This window comes from Haliotis cracherodii, unplaced genomic scaffold (assembly GCF_022045235.1).
Source record: "Haliotis cracherodii isolate W230 unplaced genomic scaffold, xgHalCrac1.p SCAF_17, whole genome shotgun sequence".
NCBI lineage: Eukaryota > Metazoa > Mollusca > Gastropoda > Lepetellida > Haliotidae > Haliotis > Haliotis cracherodii.
This window is the reverse complement of record NW_027266272.1, coordinates 13,925,194-13,951,120: the sequence shown is the minus strand read 5'-3', so window position 1 is coordinate 13,951,120 and position 25,927 is coordinate 13,925,194. Positions and strand designations below refer to the sequence as shown.

The 25,927-nt window shown below is 41.0% G+C and overlaps 1 protein-coding gene across 1 annotated transcript; it reads left to right on the top strand.

Moving 5' to 3' along the window:
• The first annotated feature begins 165 nt into the window (after positions 1–165).
• Positions 166–25,659, top strand: LOC139464422 (peroxisomal bifunctional enzyme-like). The gene is made up of 18 exons (XM_071245955.1): positions 166–318; positions 1,204–1,343; positions 3,744–3,882; positions 7,479–7,635; positions 8,254–8,383; positions 9,423–9,472; positions 9,889–10,038; positions 11,194–11,346; positions 12,931–13,074; positions 13,389–13,508; positions 16,449–16,601; positions 17,067–17,135; positions 17,621–17,723; positions 18,432–18,578; positions 20,405–20,529; positions 21,933–22,030; positions 23,206–23,315; positions 24,048–25,659. Exons 1-18 carry the CDS (start codon positions 248–250, stop codon positions 24,152–24,154), a joined length of 2,166 nt encoding a protein of 721 aa, XP_071102056.1. The 5' UTR covers positions 166–247; the 3' UTR covers positions 24,155–25,659.
• Positions 25,660–25,927: the final 268 nt, after the last annotated feature.

The window sequence follows — 25,927 nt, the reverse complement described above, 5'->3', positions numbered from 1 at the left end:
ACAAGTGCTAATTTAGCTTATTTAACATAACAACATCATCAACAATATCGACATTAATTAAAAAAATGAAAGGGAGTTTTGTTGTTATTTTTGTCTGCGAGAACTTTGGTCCAGTAAATAAAGTTAAAAGGTTGGCTCTACTTATCTGGCTCAAAGTTCACTTTCTAGCAGACAGGTGCTTGTTGAAAATTACTACAGTGACATACATCTTCTATGCTTTGTTACTTTGAAGTGACAGTCATAAACAATGGTTGATTATAAAGTAGTTGGGTCCATTGCATTTCTGGAAGTCAACAACCCGCCTGTCAATGCATTGAGGTTCGTGTTTTTTATGTGGCAATAATAAATGTAAAACCAAAAATGCATACCCACTGAGCTGTTTAAAATATTAGAAATTTATTTTGGAACTTTCAGACGAACCGTCAAGACAGAAATTTGTCAATTTTCTATCTCCGTGACGGCACATTCATTGCATCATGTCTGTTGAATTATTTTGCATTTAATATTTGCATCGAGTCTACTGGGGGCAGGGACGGGTAACTCGGGTCGAGCGGGTAATGAGTCGGACCCAGGTTCTCACAGGACTACCCGGACCAGTGGTTATAGTCACGTGATATATTGTTTAATGGAGAAAAAAAATCTAGAACTTTATGGTTACACTACAATTCACTGATGTTCGTATTTCTTTCTGACTATGCACCCATTCCTTCTGACCTTTATATGTGTTTGAATAAACAAAAACTTCAGTCAATGTTACTGTATGCATGACCAGTGTTTAATACGTGTATGTCTAAAAACATATTTCGGGTTAAACTGAAATCTGTTTGATCCATGTGACGTAAATAACATGTATGTAATTATTATGTTTATGTCCAAATGTGGAATTGCATAAAGCAGCTTATGGGCCTAAGGCTTTTCGTAAAATGAATCTGTATTTGATTTGAATATGTTTGTCTTCTTATTTGTTATATATTTCTTATGGCAAAGGGGCAAGGTTGAAGTTGTAAATTGTTGAGATTTTCTTTCTTTCTGATATTAAAAAAAACATCCAAATAAAGACTTTTTTTGTTACATTATTCAGGAAATCACATGATAAAGTTAGGCTCAACTCTCTGGACATGTCCACCTCTTGTCTTTTCAGATAATATTTTCAGAAATAATTACCTGATAAGCATGTACAAATGTAAAATTTATCGTCTACAGTCATTCAGTGAGGGTTGGCTTAGTGGAAGGCCTTGACCGCTCCAACAAGGAAAAAGCTGTTAAGGCCATCGTCATTATTGGAAAAGGATCGACCTTCATATCTGGTGCAGATATCAAAGAATTTGGGAAACCTATGCGAGGTATTGTCATGGAAAGTTTGTTGTTTTTTTGTTGTTGTTTTTTTAAAAAAATTTATTCAGTCATATACACAGGATACATATGCACTCGGAAAGCAATACAGCTTTATGAATACAGGTACTTCTCAAAAGGATATGGTACAGAGGAGGCCTAAGGCATAATCCACATCATGGTACAGATGAAGGCATAATCCACATCATGGTACAGATGAAGGCATATTTATGTATACAATTAAGAAGATGCTGTATTTATGGTACATCAAATTATGTTGCAAACATCAAGTGAATAAGTTATTTTGCAGTTTGAGTAAACAAAGCCCATTTTCTATTAAAGGCAGAGAAGTCAATATATCTACGTGCAATATGATATTCAGCGTCATAGATACTTCTTATTGTGTTCTTAAAAGCAACAAAGTCAACATTTTCATTCTTAATACACTGGACAAAGATAAATCTTTTAGCAGCTACAATCAAATGGTTAATTAATACATCAGAGGTACCAAAGAGGAGCTCGTTGTCAGTTATAAGGATTTTTCTATGCAAGATATGAGTCAAGTAAATACAGAAATCTGACCAGAAATTCTTAACATCATGACATTCGATATAAACATGAAAAACATTTTCTTTGTGAGTATGACACATAGAACACTCATCGTTATCAATAAGTTTCATTCTTAATAACTCACATTAGTAAATATTATTATATGAATAAATCTAAACTGGAAATCCCTGAGTTTTGTGTCCCTTAGCCCATGGCAATATACACTGAATATTTGATTCCATGGAAAAGAACATCCCAGCTGATTTTCCCATTTCAAACAAGATTTAGGGAGAGGGAGGGAATTCCCTATCAGTTTATTATAAAACACTTTTGTTCCTTTAATAGATCATAAGATCATAAATCCAAGGAGATACTGTGAGATTAGAAGAGGAATGTAGATTTTTATCAATATTTTGTCTCCAGCTTCTTGGAATATTGTCATGGAAAGTTAGCTACTGTAAGCTAACAGGACTAGTTGAACCTTCACACACACAAGTTAGAACCAGAAAGGAAGGCCCCAGTGGGCCAGATGTCTGAGGTCAGACTGTTTTTAAAACTTGGTTTATGATTCTGTCGTCTCTAAAAAATTGAAATGTTAATTACCGTATTCGACGTAATAAGGGCCCCGTTTTAATAAGCGCCCACGGCGACATTTGCTAATATATTGGCTGGTGAACAATCCCAATTAGCACCCCTTCTGATTGATCAATGTACACAAGACTTATTTATTCGTGCATAATACACACTCGTGTGCTATATGCACCCTTAGTTATGGGCTAATAAATTCTGGAAAAATATATCTGTCGTACATAAACACTTCAGGCTGTCAGCATAAACCACGAAATTTATCTTTCAACTCTGTCTTTTCATCAAAATAAAATTCTAATAAGGGCCCCCTATTTCTAATTTTGAGAGCGCCCTGGGCGCTTATTACGTCAAATACGGTATGATCTTTTTTCAACTGAAAAGCAGTATGTCTTTTTATACTGCTGTCCAGAAATAAGCAAGATGTTTATGATGTTAAAAAAACACTCATGTGCTGTCACTATGAAGATAAATCAGTTTTTTTATATAGAATTGAAGCTTCTTGATTTATCTTGAAACTTCAAAATGCAATTATGAAAAAAAAAAATTTCCTCCCTCTCCCACTTTTTTTTCTACCTACTTAAAATTTTGGGGAAATGAATAAAACAACCTGAAACTGGATATTTTAAAAATATATTTGTTCAAGCTATTGACCTGACATTTTGAGCCCAAGTGAGTGAGTTTGGTTTTACGCCACTTTTAGCAATATTCCAGCAATATCACGGCGGGGAACACCAGAAATGGGCTTCACACATTGTACCCATGTGGGGAATCGAACCCGGGTCTTCGGTGTGAAGAGCAAACGCTTTAACCACTAGGCTACCCAACCGCACCCCCTTCCGCCCCCAAACAAAGTGTAGTTATTTTTAGATAATTTTATGTACAATTATAGGTTACAAAATGCAGAGTTACTGCTACTGCAAAATTCAAAGTGTGTGTGACAATACATTTTCGGCAGAAGAAATGACAGAAGTCACCTTTGAGATTTTTGGGCCAACTGAAAGCTTGAAATTTGGTACTTTTCTTTTGATGACTGTGATGCTCGGTTCCAAATTAAATGGCGTTCGCCCGGGTTTGATTCCCGACATGGGTACAATGTGTGAATCCCATTTCTGGTGTCCACCCGATATTGCTTGAATATTGCTAAAAGCGGTGTAAAACCATACTCACTCACTCACTCACTCACTCACTCACTCACTCACTCACTCACTCACTCACTCACTCACTCACTCACTCATCATCATCATCATCATCATCATCTATTTGTATGTTTACAGGGCCATGGCTAACTGCAGTGGGTGAACACATCGAGGCCAGTGAGAAGCCTGTTATTGCTGGTATCCATGGCAATGCCCTAGGTGGAGGACTTGAAATAGCCCTCTTTTCTCATTACAGGATAGCATTGAAAAGTGCAAGGTGAGCTAAATACTTGTTCTTCATTAATCAGTCGCAGACGAATTCTGCGATTCCGCCATCCTGGAAAGATGTAACTTTCAGAAAATGTGAGTTACTGCAGAATTGCAGAAAAATCGCAGAATTTAGCCTTTTTAAAATCAACAAAGTGTCTTATACAATTTTGCATTGAATGATGCCCAAATATTTGACATGTGATTTAAACTTCAAAAATATGAATCCTACAATAAACTAAAATTTGAAACAAATAATTCTCATTTTTAGAAGTTCTTGTGGTATTATGACTACATAAACTATGTTTAAATCTAATATGAGTGACACGATGCATATGAGTTAGTATTAATTTTTTAGGGGGAAATGGTTGTTTTTAATGCAGAATTTACAGCAGAATTATGAAATTTTAGCTGCAGAATTTCAGTAATTTTAACGCAGAGTTTGGATAATTCTATCGCAGAATTCGTCTGGGACTGATTAATAATGAGACGCTTTGTATATTAGAATTTATTGTTACCAGTCTTTATTTATCTCATATGATATCAGTATCACTGCTGTTATTTGTTTTGTAAAGAGGCGTAAGAGAAAGAACTCTGATTCCAAGTACAGGGCTCTGTTCCACAAAGCGATCGTAGCACTAAGACAATCGTAACTCCCATACTTTAACATAGACTTACGACAATCGTAGCACTACTATCGCTTTGTGGAAGGGGACCCTGGACTCAACTTAACCTGGGCCCTGTTCCACAAAGCGATGGTCGTAAAGTATGGGAGTTACGATCACCTTATCACTACGATCCCTGTGTGGAACAGGGCCTTGGTTAAGTTGGGTCCAGTACTTGGAATCACAGTTTAAATTTAAGAAATTTGCATCCTATTTGCATTTAAAATTAAGAATTGATGCAAATAATATCCACTGCGAGTCACATTAAACACAATAGAATGGATGTTGGAATAAGTGAATCTAGTGAAATTGAAACATGGTCATTATATTTATCTGATATTTCCATTCTTTTAAGAAATAAAATCAATGTTCAGGCAGCCAATGTTGGAACTTTTTTACTCGATCACTTAGTTTCGATACAAAGAGGGAAATCCCTTTTTGTAACAAGCAGTAGGGCTGGGACGGGTAACTCGGGTACTTTGGTCGGGTCGGTCCTTAGGAGGACCCGGATACCCACAGGACTACCTGGACCCATGGTTAGTCACATGATATATTGTTAAATGACAAAAACACACTATAGCTCAGTGGTTACACTACAAGTTGCTAATGTTCGCATTTCTTTCTGACAATCCACACATTCCTTTTGACTTGTATATGTTTGAGTACAGATAAAGCCTCAGTCAACTTCACGGTACACATGATCTGATTTTTTTATGTATGTATCTAAATAGTTTCTGCCAGGGCTGTGGTAAAACAATTCTCAATTAGACATTTTGTACCCAACTCTTGAGACCTACAGTTGGTACCCGGGTAGGGTCGGGTAATAGGGGGTCAGGTAGTAAATTTCAACTCGTCCCAGCCCTATTAGACTGCACACTTACGGTAGTTTATATTATATTTGTTGTTAGCACAGTGGTCACCCAGAGACCCCCATATTAATTTGTGGGACCCCTCAAATTTATTACCTTGTGTCCCCAGGTATATTCCTGAAAGTGACTTTCTGTTATATCTATGCATTTGCTATTCCAAACTATGATGTGGTCAGCGACTATGAGCAACTCAGTTTCATCAAGATAAGTACATAAGATAAGACTTCCTGCGCTACATGTATTTCGATTGCGAAAACGTTATGTTGACATTTGATAGTCAAACTGCCTCAAATATTTTAGCGAGTCATGGTAAGTATTTATGATATGTGTATCCATTCTCTTGCATCTAAAGTTCGTTTCAAGGCATCAATAGCGGTAATCTAACCGTGGTTGCTGTAAATAACGGTGAGTTGTGTGATCTACCGATCACTTTGCATACGATTTCGCCGAAATTATTGTGAACATTATTATAATTATTGAATGAAATTTTTAATATAATTGATAAAATATGTTGCAAACATTAGTCCAGATAAACAATGAACAAATTGTTTACAACCAGATATTATAATAATAGGATTAAATTGCATTGGAGTTAATGACTGGTATTTCCGGTGTTATGTGATCGCGGTGATCAGCTGATAATGTTTTCTGAGATGAGGGAAAACATCGTGTCATTGGAAAAATTCAGTTTATGTTAGTAAATTTTGGGAGCCGTGCTTTACCGCACGCTATAATCAAGTTAGCGCTATATTGAAGAGCGCAATAGTGAGGGAACACTGTACCCAGAACCCGTGTGTCACCAAGTTTCGTTTCAGAAGTGACATCACCACCTCCATCTCGGGCAGCCTCCATCTCGAGCATTACTAAATTTCTCTCCCTTTTGAGACTTCTTTGATTGGACAGTTATTTTTAGAATTGTGCCATCTCAGGCTCGAAACAACGTGAATGGGTCGAGGGTATTTATCATAATAGAATGATATGATACAGAGGATAACTGCTGTCAAATGTCACAATTTATCAAACAGATTGATCATTGTTACAACAGCATTGATGTATTATTAATGAAATGATTCTAACGATAGGATGAAATACAGTATTTTTTTAAGTCTAGTGGCCACTTTTAAAAATTAATTACAGCGAGAGAGAAATAGTTTATTTGCGTGTCACGAGTTACAATGTTACAGATTATTTATATACAAATTCAATACAATATAAGTACAATTCATCAATCTCATTGAAATCAGATCTCAGTTCTCGCTATCGCTAAACAAAGATCTGAGGACATCCCATTAAGGGTCACGTCAGAACGACCTTTAATCCAACCATCAGAGCTTCGCTTACCAGATCATGAAAGTGACAGTCGGAATGTGTTTTCTAATCATGCAACCACGAAATATTTAACACGGGGCATTCCGAACGACAGTTACGGGTTTTATGATTACCGTATGTCCAAACCATCTAGGCCATCTATAAGAAATTTCAGAATGTTCTTCTTATCAGTTTTAATCTTTTTAATCGAGAATACGTCAAAATATGTTTCGAGGCGTAGTCACCAGTTTGAAACTAGTGTCGTAAAGCTCGAGAAAGCTGCCTTCTGATTGCCTAATGTCGATTTCTTGTCAGTCATTTCATTGGTCTGTCAAAATTCGAGAAAGGTCGTTCTGACGTGACCTGTAATGGGATGTCCTCAGGGCTTTGTTTAGCGCAGCGAAAATAATGATTTTAATAAGGTTGGACAATTCATATAAAAGATAATGATCATTTATACATTACTAAAAGGGTCTTAGATAAGCCATACAGCTGTGTAGAGAGGGTTATGTATAATACAACCCCAAGGAGGTTTGATGTTTCATTGCAATTTTTTTATTGACCATGTTTATTATTTACTGTTCCTTCACCTCAGGTGATTCTGTGTAGTTGTTTACTGTGCATTATACTAAATAAATCTGCTTTTTCCAAAACACTGCATCCGCAAGAGGGGTGCGCATAATGCTTGACTGTGCACCATAATCAAAGAATGGTACGTGTTATTAAATAACTGAAGGAATAAAAGAAGAAACTTTAATTTGCAGAGTGGGTTTTCCTGAAGTCCTCATAGGCATACTGCCTGGAGCTGCAGGAACACAGAGGTTGCCAAGGGTTACCACGGTGCCGGTTGCCATGGAAATGATAGCCAGTGGACGGCATGTTTCAGCTCCAGATGCCTTGAAATATGGCATTTTAGACAGGGTATGGGATGATGTCAACTGTTCAATAAGCTGCAGTGGAACTCTGTTAATCAGTGATGTTGTGCAGTAAATATCCAGGTCAAACAGAGCATAAAGCCTTATGATTCTTTTTAGATGGTTTACAAGACCAACCAACATTTTTATTTTTAGTACTGGACATGTAATCAGTGAAATGAAAGCGACAATGTGATTTTATCACTGCAGTTCATAAGAAATGGTGATAAATATGAGTAAATATCTTTGTTCTAACAATGAATCCAAACAATCATCTTGGTTTCACTCAATAGTACAGTACTCGACGTAATAAGCGCCCCGCTCGAATTAACACCTACAGCGATATTTGCTAATATATTGGCTAGTGAACAATCCCAAATAGCATCCCTTCCGATTGATCAAGGGTACAATGTGTGAAGCCCATTTCTGGTGTCCCCCGTCGTGATATTGCTGGAATGTTGCTAAAAGCTGCGTAAAACCGAACTCACTCACTCACTCCGATTGATCAATGTACACAAGACTTATTTATTCGTGTATAATATGCACTTGTGTGTTGTATACACCCTTCATTATGGGGAATTAAATTCTGGAAAATATATCTGTCGTTCTACCCTAACTGTTGCAGGTTGTTGATAAAGATCTGTCGTCAGAGTGCATGAAGCTGGCCTACAACATCATCGGCAAACCGCTCCATGATCGCAGGTTACGGAACAGGCCTGTGACACCTGTGGAAAACCTCAATGCTGTCTATGATGGTAATGCAAAATTTTCTTCAATTCAAAGGGCTAGTGTGAACCTCATTGCACTAATCCACAGTGTTTGTAGCAACATTTTTAAAAATGTGAACTGGTTCAGAATTATTACCCTCATATGCTACTAGTCCATGAGGGGCGGTCGGGTAGCCTAGTGGTTAAAGGGTTCGCTCGTCACGCCAAAGACCCGGGTACAATATGTGAGGCCCATTTCTGGTGTCCCCGGCCGTGATATTGCTGGAATATTGCTAAAAGCGGCGTAAAATCAAACTCACTCACTCACTAGTCCATGAGGACAACTATCATTGGGTCATTATGTTTTTACTTGCCCTCAGCACAATTTAGTAGTCTTGGGCGAGTTGACCAGTGAAGAAGACTGAATTGTTACACAGCCAATTATGTGTCAACATTTTCCCAACAGATATTCAGTTTCAGCTTACTTTAAAAATATCTCGCGTATGTATAAGAATTGTTACAGCAGACATATCTTATGAGAGTTAGTGAGTGAATTTGGTTTCAAGTTGGTTTGAGCAGCATTTCAGTTATATTACGGCATGTCAGCTTGATGTGTGAGGCAGTCGGGTCTTGGATGTATACGACTTTAGAGAAACACAAGCAAAGACGTGATGCTAACAAACCAAGAATCACAATCGACGTGTATCTGAGATTCAAACCTACAATCATAGGATCCATACATGCCTAAGGGACACAACCCTGCAGAGCGAATGGAGCTTGTCATTAGAACTTTAAATAGATGAGTAGAAATCTTGTTGATGAGGAGCAGGGGGGTTGCCGAGTGGTTAAAGTGTTTTTTTGCAATAGATAACAGTTCTAAATGTCAAAACCAATTATCGATTAATCGCTCTACCACTAGCTTTAACATATTTCAATCCATTGATCGTATAAAGTGAGTGAGTGAGTGTGGTTTTACGCCACTGTATACTCCCCAGGGAGCTGAGAATGAAAATCAGGTAAACACAGATCTACATGGGGAAGCACAGCCATGTTGATTTGAGAAATACTTTCGGCTTTCTTTTTTCAGCTGCACTAGCGCAGGCGACGAGACGATTTAAAGGCTTCATAGCACCAGTGGTAGGTATTCTTGTGGGCTTCCAGTCAAGTGTAAGGATTGATCCAAGTATCAGTGAGTGGCAAATGTTCACGTGAATATGTTGGTTATCCACTAGAAATATTAATAGAGGGAACTAGAAATATTAATAGATCTTCCCTCAAGAAGATCCTGGTTAGAATTGGTTTTCAGCAACCCATGCTTGTCGGAAGAGGCGACTAACGGGATTGGGTGGTCAGACTCACTAATTTGGTTGATGCATGTCATCGTATGCCAATTGCATAGATCGATGCTCATGACGTCAGTCACTGGATTGTCTGGCCCACTCGATTATTTACTCGATTATCGGCCCACTCGGCCCACTCGATTATCATATGGCTAGTATATTATTGAGTGTTGTGTTAGTTAAAATTGTTAATTCATAATGGTTTCAATCTAGAAATGCTTACAAGCTGTGAAGGCGGCAGTAACAGCAGACAACTATGAAGCAGGTGTAAATGAAGAATCAAGACTCTTCGCGGACCTGATGAGGTCTGGGCAGGCTCGGGCGTTGCAGTATGCATTCTTTGCCGAGCGAGCAACAGCAAGGGTAACTCATTTTAATATGAGTGTGTCAGGTGGAATGTTTTGTACTTTTTGTGAGAGGGGTAGTTTTATGATCTGATTTAATCTATCTCTTCAGATGAACAAAGATTGGGGTCACTGTGAATCCTATAAGCTCTTATATAACATATCTACTTAAAATGGTTAAAGCGTTCGCTTGTCACGCCGAAGACCCGGGTTCGATTCCCGACATGGGTACAATGTGTGAAGCCCATTTCTGGTGTCCCCCGCCGTGATATTGCTGGAATATTGCTAAAAGCGGCGTAAAACCATACTCACTCACTCACTCACTCTACTTAAAAACGGGCGGTGAGGTAGGCAAGCGGTTAAAGCCTTCGCTTGTCACACCAAAGACCGGGGTTCGATTCCTGACATAGGTACAATGTGTGAAGACCATTTCTGGTGTCCCCCGCCGTGATATTGCTGGAATATTGCCAAAAGCGGTGTAAAACCATACTCACTCACTCACTCTACTAAAAAAAATCGCAAACAATAAAGATCAAAGCATGTTTTATTTCACAATAAAAAATTGCACTATCATGACGTCATTTCTGGTGATTCGAATATGCGTTCACAACCTGATGACGTCATATATTGGACAATGTTAATTTTGAGAGGGAAGTGTTCAGTGAGTTGTTCCCCTTGTATAGTCTGGAAGGTACCGTAATTTAAGGTACCGACGTTTACTACAATATCTGAAAAACTATCGGACCTACTCCAGTCAAAGTTGGTCTGAGATTATTAAACAGTCATACATAACTGGATATTACATTTAAAGACAATCGGTGCATGAATAAAAACTCTATTTAGCTATCACTATATTTCATCAACAACCAGACCTCTTCGTCACGGGAGGAACGAGCATGCATTGTAACAGCCATCTGCATAATGCTACCCCTGTGTCACAGGGCCATATGACACAGTTGAACAATCAACACAACTCAAAAGGTTGCACGGGAATCACACACGTTGAGACGCCAAACGCTAACACCGTATTCGTGCGTGCATGATTCCCGTGCAACCTTTCGAGTCTTTCTTTACAGATTATAAAAGAATACAATAATACCTCATTACAAATAAATTACAATCTTAAACTTTGAAGACTCAGAAATTATTTTCTTCCCTTACCCTGTGTTTGTAGTGGCAACTCCCAACAGGAGAAAGCTATCGGACGTGTAAACCCCTCCCCATAAAGACGGTCGGTGTGATCGGCGCTGGCACCATGGGAAGTGGCATTGCGGTGACGGTGTTGAGGGCGGGCCTGCCTGTGACGTTGGTGGAACAAGATAGGAAGGTTGCACTACTAATCATTATATGATCCTTGAAAATCCAGGGTAGAATAGGTCTTCAGCAACCCATGCTTGTCGTAAGAGGCGACTACCTGGATCAGATGGTCAGGCCCAGTGACTTGGTTTGATACATGTCATTGTATCCCAATTGCTCCCAATAGATTGATGTTCATGATGTCAATCACTGGATTGTTTGGTCCAGATTTGATTATTTACAGACTGCTGTCTTACAGCTGTAATTTTGCTGAGTGCGGCATTAAACAACAAACAAACAGTTATTATACACCCTTCTGCAGGAGAGTTTACATATTACTATGTTTTGTAGTTAAAGTGATGCAGTGTCAATTCTGTTGTCACATTAACATTGTCTGTTTCCATACTAGAAGGAAACACTTTTATTTTAAAACGATAAAACTTTAAAACCAAACTCATTAAAATCAGATCTTAGTTCTCGCTACCGCAAAATAAAGTTTTGAGGACATCCCATTACGGGTGACATCAGGTCGACCTTGCGCGAACTTTGACCGACCAATGGAATGACCAATCAGAAGGCAGCTTTCTCGTGCTTTACGGCACAAATTTCAAATTGGCGACTACGCTTCGAAACATATTTTGACTAATTCTCGATTACAAATTTGAAACCTGATCAAAAGAACATTATGGAACGGCTAATAGATGGTATAGATTGTAAGGATTCAGTCATTAAACCCGTAACTATCGTTCGGAATACCCCATGTTAAAGTTTTCGAGATTGCATGATTAGAAATCACATTCCGACTGTCACTTTCATAATCTGGTAAGCGACGCACTGATTGGTCGGATGAAAGGTCCTTCTGACGTGACCCCTTATGGGATGTCTTCAGATCTTTGTTCAGCGGTAGCGAGAACCGAGGTCTGATTTTAATGAGATTGCTTTAAAACAAATTTAATGTAAACTGCATTATTAGTCACCTGGACTGAAAGGCTATGTGTTAGGTTTGAAAGTGAGAGAAAAATGTCACTCACGTGATCATTGCAAGATAATGGCAGCAACAGGTACTTTCTGAAATGCTTTCTTATCTTCCAAATCTTCCCGAGGCAAGAGCATCCACTAACCTTTTCATCAAAGCCTTATTTCCACCTTTGCCACATCAAGCCCACTTTCCTGTTCTAAATATGATTGGACTGTCGCATTTATGGATAGTCCAATCAGAGAACATTTCACTAAATCAACATTCACGACTGGTACATATTCGTATGAAAGTGATTAACCACCATGTCTTTTTCATCTTTTAAACCCCCAAACAATTGCCTGTTTTTGTGTCAGGGATGAAATCTCAAATGTTTTCTTTATCTGAGCCACTTCGTTGTTGCCTTTGGCAGTCACCATCTTTGTGAAGCTATACAAGATAACAGTGATCTGATTGGATATATGTTTTCATAACAAGGGGCACAACTTGTGATTGTGATGTACGTGAGGTGGCACAAGGGTCGTATCAAGAAAAGTGGCCTTGATGTGGCAAGGGTTGAAACTAGGCTTTGATATAGACAAGTGGACACGCTTGCCTGGGGAAGATGAATCTTCCAGTACATGTTTCTGTTGTTTGCAGTTCCTGGACCGGGGAGTTGCGATGATAAAGTCGGTGCTAGAAGGGAGTGTCCGCCTCAAGAAACTCAGTCCTCAGGGTTTGCAGAAGTGTATGTCTCTGCTCAAAGCCACAGTCAACATGGACGATCTCCGGGATGTCGACTTGGTAGGATTCTTCCTCTAGACATATCACCCATCTGTCCCTGTGGGACCTAGGATAGGTCCCCTGCAATCTATGCTTGTCGTAAGAGGCGACCAAATGGATTGTGTGATCAGGCTTGTTGACTTGGTTGATTCAAACAGTGTGGGATATTGCTGATAATATCAAACACTTGTTCATCTCGTCTAAACTTGATTCTTACAGGCCTCTATGATTTGGCTGGAATATTTCGACCGCTGTGTTACACAGTAAACAAACAACCCATCTGTTTATCCCTCCAGTCAGCCACCCTGCCACTTTGGTTCCATGTTTTCCTCCAGGTGATCGAGGCAGTCTTTGAGAGTCTCAGTCTGAAGAAGCAGATATTTGGGAGGCTGGACAAACTTTGTAAAGCTGAGACTATCCTGTGCAGCAACACATCTTCCCTGGACATCAACATGGTGAGTTGAGGAGTGGGTACCTCGCAGGTGTGTGGGTACCTTGCAGGTGTGTGAGTACCTTCCAGGTGTGTGAGTGTGTGGGTACCTTGCAGGTGTGTGAGTACCTTCCAGGTGTGTGAGTGTGTGTGGGTATCTTACAGGTGTCTTACAGGTGTATGAGTACCTCGCAGGTGTGTGTGGGTATCTTACAGGTGTGTGGGTACCTCGCAGGTGTGTGGGTACCTTGCAGGTGTGTGTGGGTATCTTACAGGTGTGTGAGTGTGTGGGTACCTTGCAGGTGGGTGTGGGTATCTTACAGGTGTGTGGGTACCTTGCAGGTGTGTGAGTACCTTCCAGGTGTGTGAGTGTGTGGGTACCTTGCAGGTGTGTGAGTACCTTCCAGGTGTGTGAGTGTGTGTGTACCTTGCAGGTGTGTGTGGGTATCTTACAGGTGTGTGAGTACCTCGCAGGTGTGTGAGTGTGTGGGTACCTCGCACGTGTGTGGGTACCTTGCAGGTGTGTGGGTACCTCGCAGGTGTGTGTGTACCTCGCAGGTGTTTGTGGGTATCTTACAGGTGTGTGAGTGTGAGTGGGTATCTTGCAGGTGTGTGAGTGTGAGTGGGTACCTCGCAGGTGTTTGAGTGGGTGGGGGTACCTTGCAGGTGTGTGAGTGAGTGGGGGTATCTTGCAGGTGTGTGAGTGGGTGGGGGTACCTTGCAGTTGTGTGAGTGGGTGGGGGTACCTCGCAGTTGTGTGAGTGGGTGGGGGTACCTTGCAGTTGTGTGAGTGGGTGGGGGTACCTTGCAGTTGTGTGAGTGGGTGGGGGTACCTTGCAGGTGTGTGAGTGGGTGGGGGTATCTTGCAGGTGTGTGAGTGGGTGGGGGTACCTTGCAGGTGTGTGAGTGGGTGGGGGTACCTTGCAGTTGTGTGAGTGGGTGGGGGTACCTTGCAGGTGTGTGAGTGGGTGGGGATACCTTGCAGGTGTGTGAGTGAGTGGGGGTATCTTGCAGGTGTGTGAGTGGGTGGGGGTACCTTGCAGTTGTGTGAGTGGGTGGGTACCTTGCAGGTGTGTGAGTTGGTGGGGATACCTTGCAGGTGTGTGAGTGGGTGGGGGTACCTTGCAGTTGTGTGAGTGGGTGGGGGTACCTTGCAGGTGAGTGAGTGGGTGGGTTAAGAGTTCATACAAGTTTCAAAAGGATGTTAGTGTTACAGCGTGCTAAAACTGGGTTCCTGTCTGGCACAGTTATCTCACGGTAATGTTACAGCATGCTACAACTGGGTTCCTGTCTGGCACAGTTATCTCACTTTAATGTTACAGCGTGCTACAACTGTGTTCCTGCCTGGCACATTTATCTCATGTTAATGTTACAGTATGCTACAAATGTGTTCCTGTCTGGCACAGTTATCTCACGTTAATGTTACAGTATGCTACAACTGTGTTCCTGTCTGGCACAGTTATCTCACTTTAATGTTACAGTATGCTACAACTGTGTTCCTGTCTGGCACAGTTATCTCACTTTAATGTTACAGTGTGCTACAACTGTGTTCCTGCCTGGCACATTTATCTCATGTTAATGTTACAGTATGCTACAAATGTGTTCCTGTCTGGCACAGTTATCTCACGTTAATGTTACAGTATGCTACAACTGTGTTCATGTCTGGCACAGTTATCTCACTTTAATGTTACAGTATGCTACAACTGTGTTCCTGTCTGGCACAGTTATCTCATGTTAATGTTACAGCATGCTACAACTGTGTTCCTGTCTGGCACAGTTATCTCACTTTAATGTTACAGTGTGCTACAACTGTGTTCCTGTCTGTTACAGTTATCTCACGTTAATGTTACAGTGTGCTACAACTGTGTTCCTGTCTGTTACAGTTATCTCACGTTAATGTTACAGTGTGCTACAACTGTGTTTCCTGATGAGTGACAGTTATTTCACGTTAATGTTACAGCATGCTACAACTAGGTTCCTGTCTGGCACAGTTATCTCACGTTAATGTTACAGTGTGCTATAACTGTGTTCCTGTCTGTTACAGTTATCTCATGTTAATGTTACAGTGTGCTACAACTGTGTTTCCTGATGAGTGACAGTTCTCTCACGTTAATGTTACAGTATGCTACAACTGTGTTCCTGTCTGGCACAGTTATCTCATGTTAATGTTACAGCATGCTACAACTGTGTTCCTGTCTGGCACAGTTATCTCACTTTAATGTTACAGCATGCAACAACTGTGTTCCTGTCTGGCACAGTTATCTCACGTTAATGTTACAGTGTGCAACAACTGTGTTCCTGTCTGGCACAGTTATCTCACTTTAATGTTACAGTGTGCAACAAATGTGTTCCTGTCTGGCACAGTTATCTCACGTTAATGTTACAGCATGCAACAACTGTGTTCCTGTCTGGCACAGTTATCTCACGTTAATGTTACAGTGTGCAACAACTGTGTTCCTGTCTGGCACAGTTATCTCATGTTAATGTTACAGTATGCTACAACTGTGTTCCTGTCTGGCACAGTGATCTCATGTTAATATTACAGCATGCAACAACTGTGTTCCTGTCTGGCACAGTTATCTCACGTTAATGTTACAGCGTGCAACAACTGTGTTCCTGTCTGGCACAGTTATCTCACGTTAATGTTACAGTGTGCTACAACTGTGTTCCTGTCTGTTACAGTTATCTCACGTTAATGTTACAGTGTGCTACAACTGTGTTTCCTGATGAGTGACAGTTCTCTCACGTTAATGTTACAGCATGCTACAACTGGGTTCCTGCCTGTTATAGTTATCTCACGTTAATGTTACAGCATGCTACAACTGGGTTGCCTGATGAGTGACAGAGATAAGGCACTGTGTCACATATTACTGATATTGGTTCAGTTGTTTATCAGGTGGAAAGTTTGCCTAATCATAAGTTACCCGTTGAGTCAAATATCGATGATTCTTTCGTTGTCTTTCAGATTGCGTCTGCAACAGATCGCCCAGACAGGGTTGCAGGAATGCATTTCTTCGTGCCGGCCTATGTGATGAGACTTCTGGAGAATGTGTATGGAAAAGCAACGTCAGGGACAACAGTCGCCACCATCATGCAGTTGGGGAAGAAGCTTGGAATGGTATGTCATTAGTTAGGCACGACTTTTTGGAAAATTGGTAAAGGAATCTGCCAACTCCCTAAAATTGAAATCTTAAAAAATTATTACCATTGTTTTGTTTTTTAATTCTTCTGACCAGAAATAAGTAAAATGCTTAAAAAAATATTTACTGTTGCTATCATTAAACATATTATATTTAAAATACTGTGATTAAAACATGAAAATAATATTTTGAACTCCCATTTGAGCCGAATATCAGCCTCTGAGCTGGGCTCTGGCCCACAAAGCAATCATAGAGCTAAGACGATCGTAACACTTCTACTTCAACATAGACTTACGACAGTTGTATTGGTACATTGCTTTGTGGAACAGGGCCCACGTGTAGATAAATCGCTGGTATGATACTGATTGTAACAAAACTGATTGTGATAATACCAATGCACTGCTTGGTGTGTCTGAAGTTGACATGTTGTTGCTGTCTGTCAGGTGTCTGTGCTGGTCGGCACCTGCAACTCCTTCGTGGCCAACAGGACCATGCAGAAGTACGGCACACAGGTGAGATATGCACAGCTAGTTAGGTATGTTGTTTCATTTGGCGCTGACCCGTGAAGATCCGGGGTAGAATAGGTCTTCAGCAACCCATGCTTGCCTTAAAAGGCGATTATGCTTGTTGTAAGAGGCGACTAACGGGATCGGGTGGTCAGACTCGCTGACTTGGTTGATGCATGTCATCGATCCCAATTGCGTGGATCGATGCTCATGATGTCAATCACTGGATTGTCTTGTCCAGACTTGATTACTTACACACCGCCGTCAGCTGTAGCTGTAATATTGCTGAGTGCGGCATTAAACAACAAACCAACCAACCTCCCCAGATGAGCTATCATTGAGCTGACACACCGGGACGTAACTGGAATATTCAAAGCGGCATTAAATCCAACTCACATGCAAACACAATCTAGGTCAGACATTGACATATACCGGTCTTTCATTTATATTTGTTGACCAATAAGCAAATTGTAGTTATTTTGTGTTGCCAGGCAACCTTTCTAGTGGAGGAAGGAAGCCTGCCGCAGGAAGTGGACCAGGTCCTCACAGACTTTGGGATGCCCATGGGGACGTTTGCTGTCGGAGACCTTTCAGGTGACTGCGGAATCATTACAGTCTTTCATGATCTGTTGCAGTCTATCTTAATCTGATACCTCTGTCACATTCTGACAAATCCTCGATATGAAGTCAGGTCTTATGAACGCTGAGAGAAACTGAGCGCCCTATCAAAAAGTGATGAGCTGAGGTGAAATTGGGTTTAACGTTGTGTTCAAGATTTTGCACTTATATAGCGATGTGCTAACCTGCCCGGGCACGCGAGCATGTCTGCATGTATCTGTCTGTGTGTCCACGCGTGTGGCTGCTTGTACTAGTCCGGACTAATGCCGGTTTTATAGTACTAGCCCACTACTATCATACATCATTGTAACATGAATACCCCACTGAGCTGACGAGTCCTTGTTTTTGGCACATTAATTAGCATCAGGCAGGGTTACAACAAGTACCATCTTTTAATGTCTCTTGGTATGATACAGCCGGAGGATTGAACCACCGACCTCCCGCTCTGTGCAGAGATGCTCTATTCACCAATCAAAATGAAAGATGTGAGGTTTTTGAGCCGATCAGATGTCAGCTTTCTGGAACAATTCATTACTTGTAGATTTGAGTATTGAGGATATTTTACTCCATTCACATAAACTTTTAGATGTGAGCATTTGACTTGTGACTTCTGGTAGAGAAAATGTGGGAGTTACTGATGTTGCAGGACTTAAGCTAACAGTGACTTTGTGCATCTGTATTCAGGTCTGGACATAGGGTGGAACATCCGGAGAGAAATAGCTCAGGCACAGGGCATGACCTTGACCTTTGCTACACGTTTCATGGGCGGCGACCGCTACAGCTCTCTGTCAGACAGACTGGTCCAGAAGGGTCGTATTGGACGGAAAGTGGGCAAGTACATGATTAGGTTCTGTGTGTGCACATTCAGTACAACTTACACAGTAGGACATTTGGGCATGTTGCCAGCCATGATTTGCTTAGAGTCAGCAAATTAATCGCTCACCCTGGGGACTGCAACAGCTCGAAGCACTTGCACACTCTTCCAAAATGGCGGCACAACTAGCGCTTGTTTGCCTTTCCCTAATGAAGAGTGTAATAGAAGTGGCTCGGTGACGACTATTGATGGCTACCTTGAGGATGTGGAGCAGACTGGGTATGCTGGGGGATGTTGGCTGCCTTTGCCCATCTCGCAGTTGATTCAGTCAAGAACTTCTTGTTCTACTTTCAAACTCAAATTTCAGTCTGCCATTTTGGTTTGAGAACAAAACGACATCAGCCAGCAATTGGTGGAATTGCAAGCGACTGAAAGTTAGTGCCCCGTTGTAAGGTGAATCGCTGTACATCAGCGATTGACTGTTTTCAACGCACCCTGAGGAAGCACTTGAAGTTATTAAAATCTCATTCACATGATTATCACATGACACAACAAAATGTGGCCACATCTGACTGTTTCAAGGTGCTTTACATCTAAAGGGACACGGGGTGGTCGGGTGGCCTAGTGGTGAGTGAGTGTGTGAGTTTGAGTTTACGCCGCTTTTAGCAATATTCCAACAATATCATGGCGGGGGACACCAGAAATGGGCTTCACACATTATACCCATGTTGGTAATCGAACCCAGTTCTTCGGTGTGACGAGCGAACGCTTTAACCACTAGGCTACCCGACTGCCCCTCCTCCCTAGTGAGAGTTAGCACCTATTTCTGTTCAGCATGGTGAGATGACTATCAATTCCATACAGTCATACTGCGCCTGTGAAGATCTGGGTTAGAAATGGTCATCAGCTACCCATGCTAGTTGTATGAGGCGACTAAAGGGATCAGGTGGTCAGACTGGCTGACTTGGTTAATGCTTGTAATCGATCCCAATTGCGTGGATTGATGCTCATGAGGTCAATGGCTTGATTGTCTTGCTTGTCGTATCACAACTGTGTGGATCGATGTTCATGATTCGATTATGTCCAAACTCAATTATTCACAGATCAATGTCAAATGGCTGAAATATTGCTGAGTGTGGCGTTAAACAACAAACAAATATAATAAAGCAAACTTCCATACTGTAACATGGACATTGTTACACACACAGCATGTTTTCCTGTCTGGTGTTTGACAGCAAGGCGGACAGGGATGAAAATAAAATACCGTATTCGACGTAATAAGCGCCCCGCTCTAATAAGTGCCCAGGTCGATATTTGCTAATATATTGGCTAGTGAACAATCCCAATTAGCACCTCTTCTGATTGATCAATGTACACAAGGCTTATTTATTCATGTATAATACACACTCGTGTGTTATATGCACCCTTAATTACGGGCAATTAAATCCTGGAAAAATATATCTGTCGTACATAAACATTTCAGGCTGTCAGCATAAACCATGAAATTTATCTTTCAACTCTGTTTTTTTCACCAAAATGATATTCTAATAAGAGCCTCCTATTTCTAATTTTGAGAGTGCCCTGGGCGCTTATTACGTCGAATACGGTAATTAATTTATTGTGACTTATATCACAGCTTGAATATATTGATGACTAATGGAGATCAGTAAAATTACTACCAGTAAGGCTGTGCAGCAAGATCTCATTTTTGGCTGCACTTGAAGACAGTAATCTATATTTATGTATTGACCCTGTTGAAAAGAATCTGTGGCAAAGACGCTAAACATGGCCACGGCTTTCTTTGGAATTGTAACTCTGTGATAATGATAAGTTGATATTTCAGGCAAAGGTTGGTACAAGTATGAAAAATCTGGTGGCAAGGTTGCAACCCCTGACCCTGAGGTCACTCAGATAATACTGGATCACTGCAAGGAGCTTGGCATAGAGCGGCGCAGTATTTCACCACAGGTAAGCATTGTTTCAGCAAACTCCTCTGCAGGGTTTTGTGCTTCGGTTTCAGGCTTATCCTGGAATCAGTAAGCCAAGAGTGAGTGAGTTGGGTTTAACGTCGCTTTTAACAATATTCCAGTTATATCACGGCGTGTCAGCTTGATGTGGGAGGAAAGCCCCAAGTGATGCAGGTCTCAGGCGTTTACCACTTCGGTGAAACCCACGAGCATGGGCATGGTACTGACAAACCTAGAAACATAATCGGGGCGAACCGGGATTCGAACCCACAGTCATAGGTTTCTGGCTTGCCCAAGGGACGCAACTCTGCACAGTGAATTGCCCCCAGTAAACCAAGAGTCAATGTAGTTGCCCAATGTCACCAGGCAAGAAATGGTGTCATTATTCAGTGAATGTTCAGTGTGTTGCAATACTCCATAACAATTTTGTATTGGCAGTTCATGTATATATATGACATGCTGTACAATTTTAATTTTTAAACTTTAATGATTCAATATGTGATGCTTTCTTGAATCTAATTACAGTTTAAATTATGTGTACTTATTCACAATTTTTATGCATGTAGATGCAATATATGGCGTAGCAGATTAACTATAGTAATGTTAAAGAATTGGATGATCCTAACTTCTTTTGAGTAGAATGTATATTTTTCACCTTATACGTATATGACTTGCTGTAACATGAATCTGTTTTACAGAAGAAATATCTATAGACTTTACTTGACTGAAAGACAATTTTTGGTGGGCACGATCTAGACCTAAATTTCACACAAACATAACTTCACCAAATATTAGTCTATTTCACATGTGAAAAGTGGTGAAACGATACGTTGATACAGTATTGTATCCCAATAGAGAGCCCATGGTACATTACATTGATTTACACCCCCTGTATCATGATACATACGATACATGACTTCACAAATTAGTTTGATGTAAAAACATGTGAATAGTAACAGTGAGTGAGTGAGTGAATATGCTCTTATGCTGCTTTTAGCAATATTCCAGCAATATCACAGCGATGGAAACAGGAAAATGGGCTTCACACATTGTACCCATGTGGGTAATCAAACCATGCGTGATGAGCCAACGCTTTAACCACTAGGCTACCTCAACCCAAATTGTAACAAACTATACAACAACCAGTTCACGCAGATTCTCTAGTATGTCCTGGTGGTCTATTAATAGCAAAACATCCCTAGTGCCCTCTAGCCTGTATTTCTACCCTACAAAGTCCCATCTTCTATATCTGAATTAAAAAAATATGTGGGGTGGAAAATGTCAGAAATAATGGAATTCAATGGTCATAAGTCCAATGATGAAATCCTTAAGAACCAGAACAGATAGTAACAGAGTGTCTTGAAAAATACAATGGAACATGTGTAATTGCTGTTTGTTATGCAGGAGGTGATAGAGAGGACATTCTACGCAGCAATAAACGAGGGCTTCCGATGCCTGGAGGACGGAGTGGCAGCTAAACCTGAGGACATTGATGTCTGCTGGTGAGTGTTGTCAGACTGACGTCTGCTGGTGAGTGTAGTCAGACTGACGTCTGCTGGTGAGTGTAGTCAGACTGTCGTCTGCTGGTGAGTGTAGTCAGACTGATGTCTGCTGGTGAGTGTAGTCAGACTGTTGTCTGCTGGTGAGTGTAGTCAGACTGTCGTCTGCTGGTGAGTGTAGTCAGACTGCTGTCTGCTGGTGAGTGTAGTCAGACTGATGTCTGTTGGTGAGTGTAGTCAGACTGTTGCCTGTTGGTGAGTGTAGTCAGACTGATGTCTGCTGGTGAGTGTAGTCAGACTGCTGTCTGCTGGTGAGTGTAGTCAGACTGATGTCTGTTGGTGAGTGTAGTCAGACTGTTGCCTGTTGGTGAGTGTAGTCAGACTGATGTCTGCTGGTGAGTGTAGTCAGACTGCTGTCTGCTGGTGAGTGTAGTCAGACTGATGTCTGTTGGTGAGTGTAGTCAGACTGATGTCTGTTGGTGAGTGTAGTCAGACTGTTGCCTGTTGGTGAGTGTAGTCAGACTGATGTCTGCTGGTGAGTGTAGTCAGACTGCTGTCTGCTGGTGAGTGTTGTCAGACTGATGTCTGGTGGTGAGTGTAGTCAGACTGACGTCTACTGGTGAGTGTAGTCAGACTGACGTCTGCTGGTGAGAATAGTCAGACTGACGTCTGCTGGTGAGTGTCGTCAGACTTTTGTCGTCTGATGAGTGTAGTCAGACTGACGTCTGCTGGTGAGTGTCGTCAGACTGTTGTCTGCTGATGAGTGTAGTCAGACTGACGTCTGCTGGTGAGTGTAGTCAGACTGCTGTCTGCTGGTGAGTGTAGTCAGACTGATGTCTGCTGGTGAGAATAGTGAGTTTGACGTCTGCTGGTGAGTGTCGTCAGACTGTTGTCTGCTGATGAGTGTAGTCAGACTGACGTCTGCTGGTGAGTGTTATCAGACCGCTTTATGCTGGTGAGTGTAGTCAGACCGCTTTCTGCTGGTGAGTGTAGTCAGACTGTCGTTTGCTGGTGAGTGTAGTCAGACTGATGTCCTTTGCCAGAACAGACGTGACCTCTCAGATGTCAGCTGGTGTTGTATGATCGTTCTTACCGAGAGCAGTTGTCCTCATTCAGCAATCTGTGGTACAAGATGACTGCATGTCTTTAACTATATGAAATGATAATTCTATTTTCAGGCTCCTAGGCTTTGGGTTTCCACGGTACCAAGGTGGACCAATGTTTTACGCCAGTCAAGTTGGTCTGCGCAGTGTGTATGACAAAATATGCCAGTTTCATGAGCGCTACCGTGAGTAGAAATCTGTCAATAAAAAGCATACATAATACATAATAAACCCACTGCAAATTATCCACAAATTATGAATAAGTATTTGTTTGAATAAGTTTCCAGATAACATGGTGAAATTGGTTTGTCATCAGTTGTATATCAATAGGGTCGAAAATGTCTTCTTGATTGTTTCAATGCAACGTCTCAATATAAATGCTGGTAATATGATCAAGCAAGTGTTAAAATTAGTCAATCAGCTGAAAAGAAATCTGTATTCATGTGATGGGTGAGTGAGTTGAGTTTATTGACAATATTTCCTGGTGTGTCAGCTTGATATGGGAGGAAAACCCGAAGTGATGCAGATGTTTGCCACTTTGGTGAAACCCACATGCATGTGTATGGCGCTGACGGACCAATGATCAAAACTAGGGCAAATCTGGGATTTGAACCCATGAACCATGGCACCAATGGTCACATCCCTGTACTGCAAATTGTGGCACCTTAGATGCCTGGGCCACCATATCTAGCATCCAGTCCGAGGACAAACACAATCTTCCTGGATACTTTAATCATGACGTACATTAGTACGGCGACAATTTTCATCCATTTTTAAACTCATGCTGGTCATTGGACAAGATACAAATATCTTCGAAACTACTTTTATTTTGTCTGTAGGCATTGATGCAACACCGTGCCCTCATGTGATAGGATGATGACACTGTTCCAATCATACACTTTGTTATGTGTTTCCAGCCAACCAGAGTATCTGGATGCCCTGCGAACTCCTTCGTCGACTGAGCAGGCTCGAGGTCACCCCACCCATGAGTGAATGGACCATGAAGACCACCAGTAAGCTGTGATCAGCTCCACCAGCCAATCAGTACACACCATGCCTTGAAGGATGCTGATAATCAGACAGTTTCGAATCATTTTATGCTTTGTTTATATGAGATTTCAGGGCCTTATCTAGCAGAGGCCAATATTCTACCCAAGGTTCATATGTACAGCAGAAGTGAGTGAGTGAGTGAGTGTGTTTTTACGCCGCTTTTAGCAATATTCCAGCAAATATTGCGGATGTGACGTTAAATATTAACTCACTCTCATCAAGTAATGAAAGAATGGAACATTGATTTTCTTCATCTGTATGAATGCATTGGGACAACAAAATGATGTGATTCAGGGTGCTTGGTTGTGAGGCAGAGATGAAAATGTACTAAATTGTTGTGGCCTAACACTTTGAATAATGCCAGAAATAATTTTATTTAAAAAAAAATCAAGGATGAATTATACTTTATTTACAATTGTTAAGTTTACATATGCCATTGAATGATTTCTTCCACAATATATGTATAAATGTCCACATGATCATATGTTTTTCATCTGATTTTCTTGATCTATTTTGATAAATTGCTGTTGGGGATATTATGATAGTGTTTTCATATTGGGTTCATTACCTGTCAGCTGATAAGACCACCCTTTCACCACGGAAATGTGTGAAGTGAGTGAGGTGGGATTAATTCCTGTCATATCACTGCGTATCAGTTTGAACTTGGCAGAGAGCCCAAAGTTGAGAGATATTTACAAGGTTGGTAAATCCCTTAACACGTGTATGCTGCGGACAAGCCAAAGATCAATGTCAGGGTGATGATGGGAATCGAACCCATGACAGTAGTCCACTAAGGGACATAACTCTGTTGAGCAAATGTGTCACCTTGCTCTTGCCTCCTGTCGCATGTACACAGGATTGTTTTCTGCAACCATGGTTATTGTGTGAGCAAAGCAGAAATCCGGGGGAACCATTTTGCCATATTGTTATATTATATTATATATTGTTTTATTATTATATTTTGATACATATTTCATGTTATACAGACCCGTGAAGACCCAGGGTAGAATAGGTCTTCAGCAACCCATGCTTGCGGTAAAAGGCGACTATGCTTGTCGTAAGAGGCGACTAACGGGATCGGGTGGTCAGGTTCGCTGACATGGTTGATGTATGTCATCAGTCCCAATTGCGTGGATCGATGCTCCTGATGTCAATCACTGGATTGTCTGGTCCAGACTCAATTATTTAACAAACAAACATGTTATACAACTTTACAATTTAACCATAGTCTTAGATTGAATGGGATTTTAAACTTTTAAAATCTCATAAACAAGTACCACAGCGATTATCTCACTCCACAGCCTTATTGTGTGCAGCAGTCAGAATACATCAGCTTTATCAGCGATCTGTGAATCTGGACCAGACAAACCAATATTTGACAACATGAGCACATTATCTCCACGTTAATCAGCTTCCAATGGGAGAACCAGGGACTGACAGATTAAATATCACGGGTATATATTGGATGAATAAACAACAAAGGTCTTGCAGTTTCATTTCATGTTTACTGAAAATGTTTGTGAGACAGTGTTCACAATGTAGAAATTTTCACATTTTCATGATTGCATTCAGAACAATGTACATTAATACATCTATGTACAAAATACACCGAGTCAATGAACAGCACATACATGATGAACTCGACAGATTGTGATGAAAGTGATTACAAGAAGATGGGAAAGAATTCCTTCTTTACCGATTTCAAATTTACAACATATTGGTTCACGAACAAAATGTCTGGACAGAC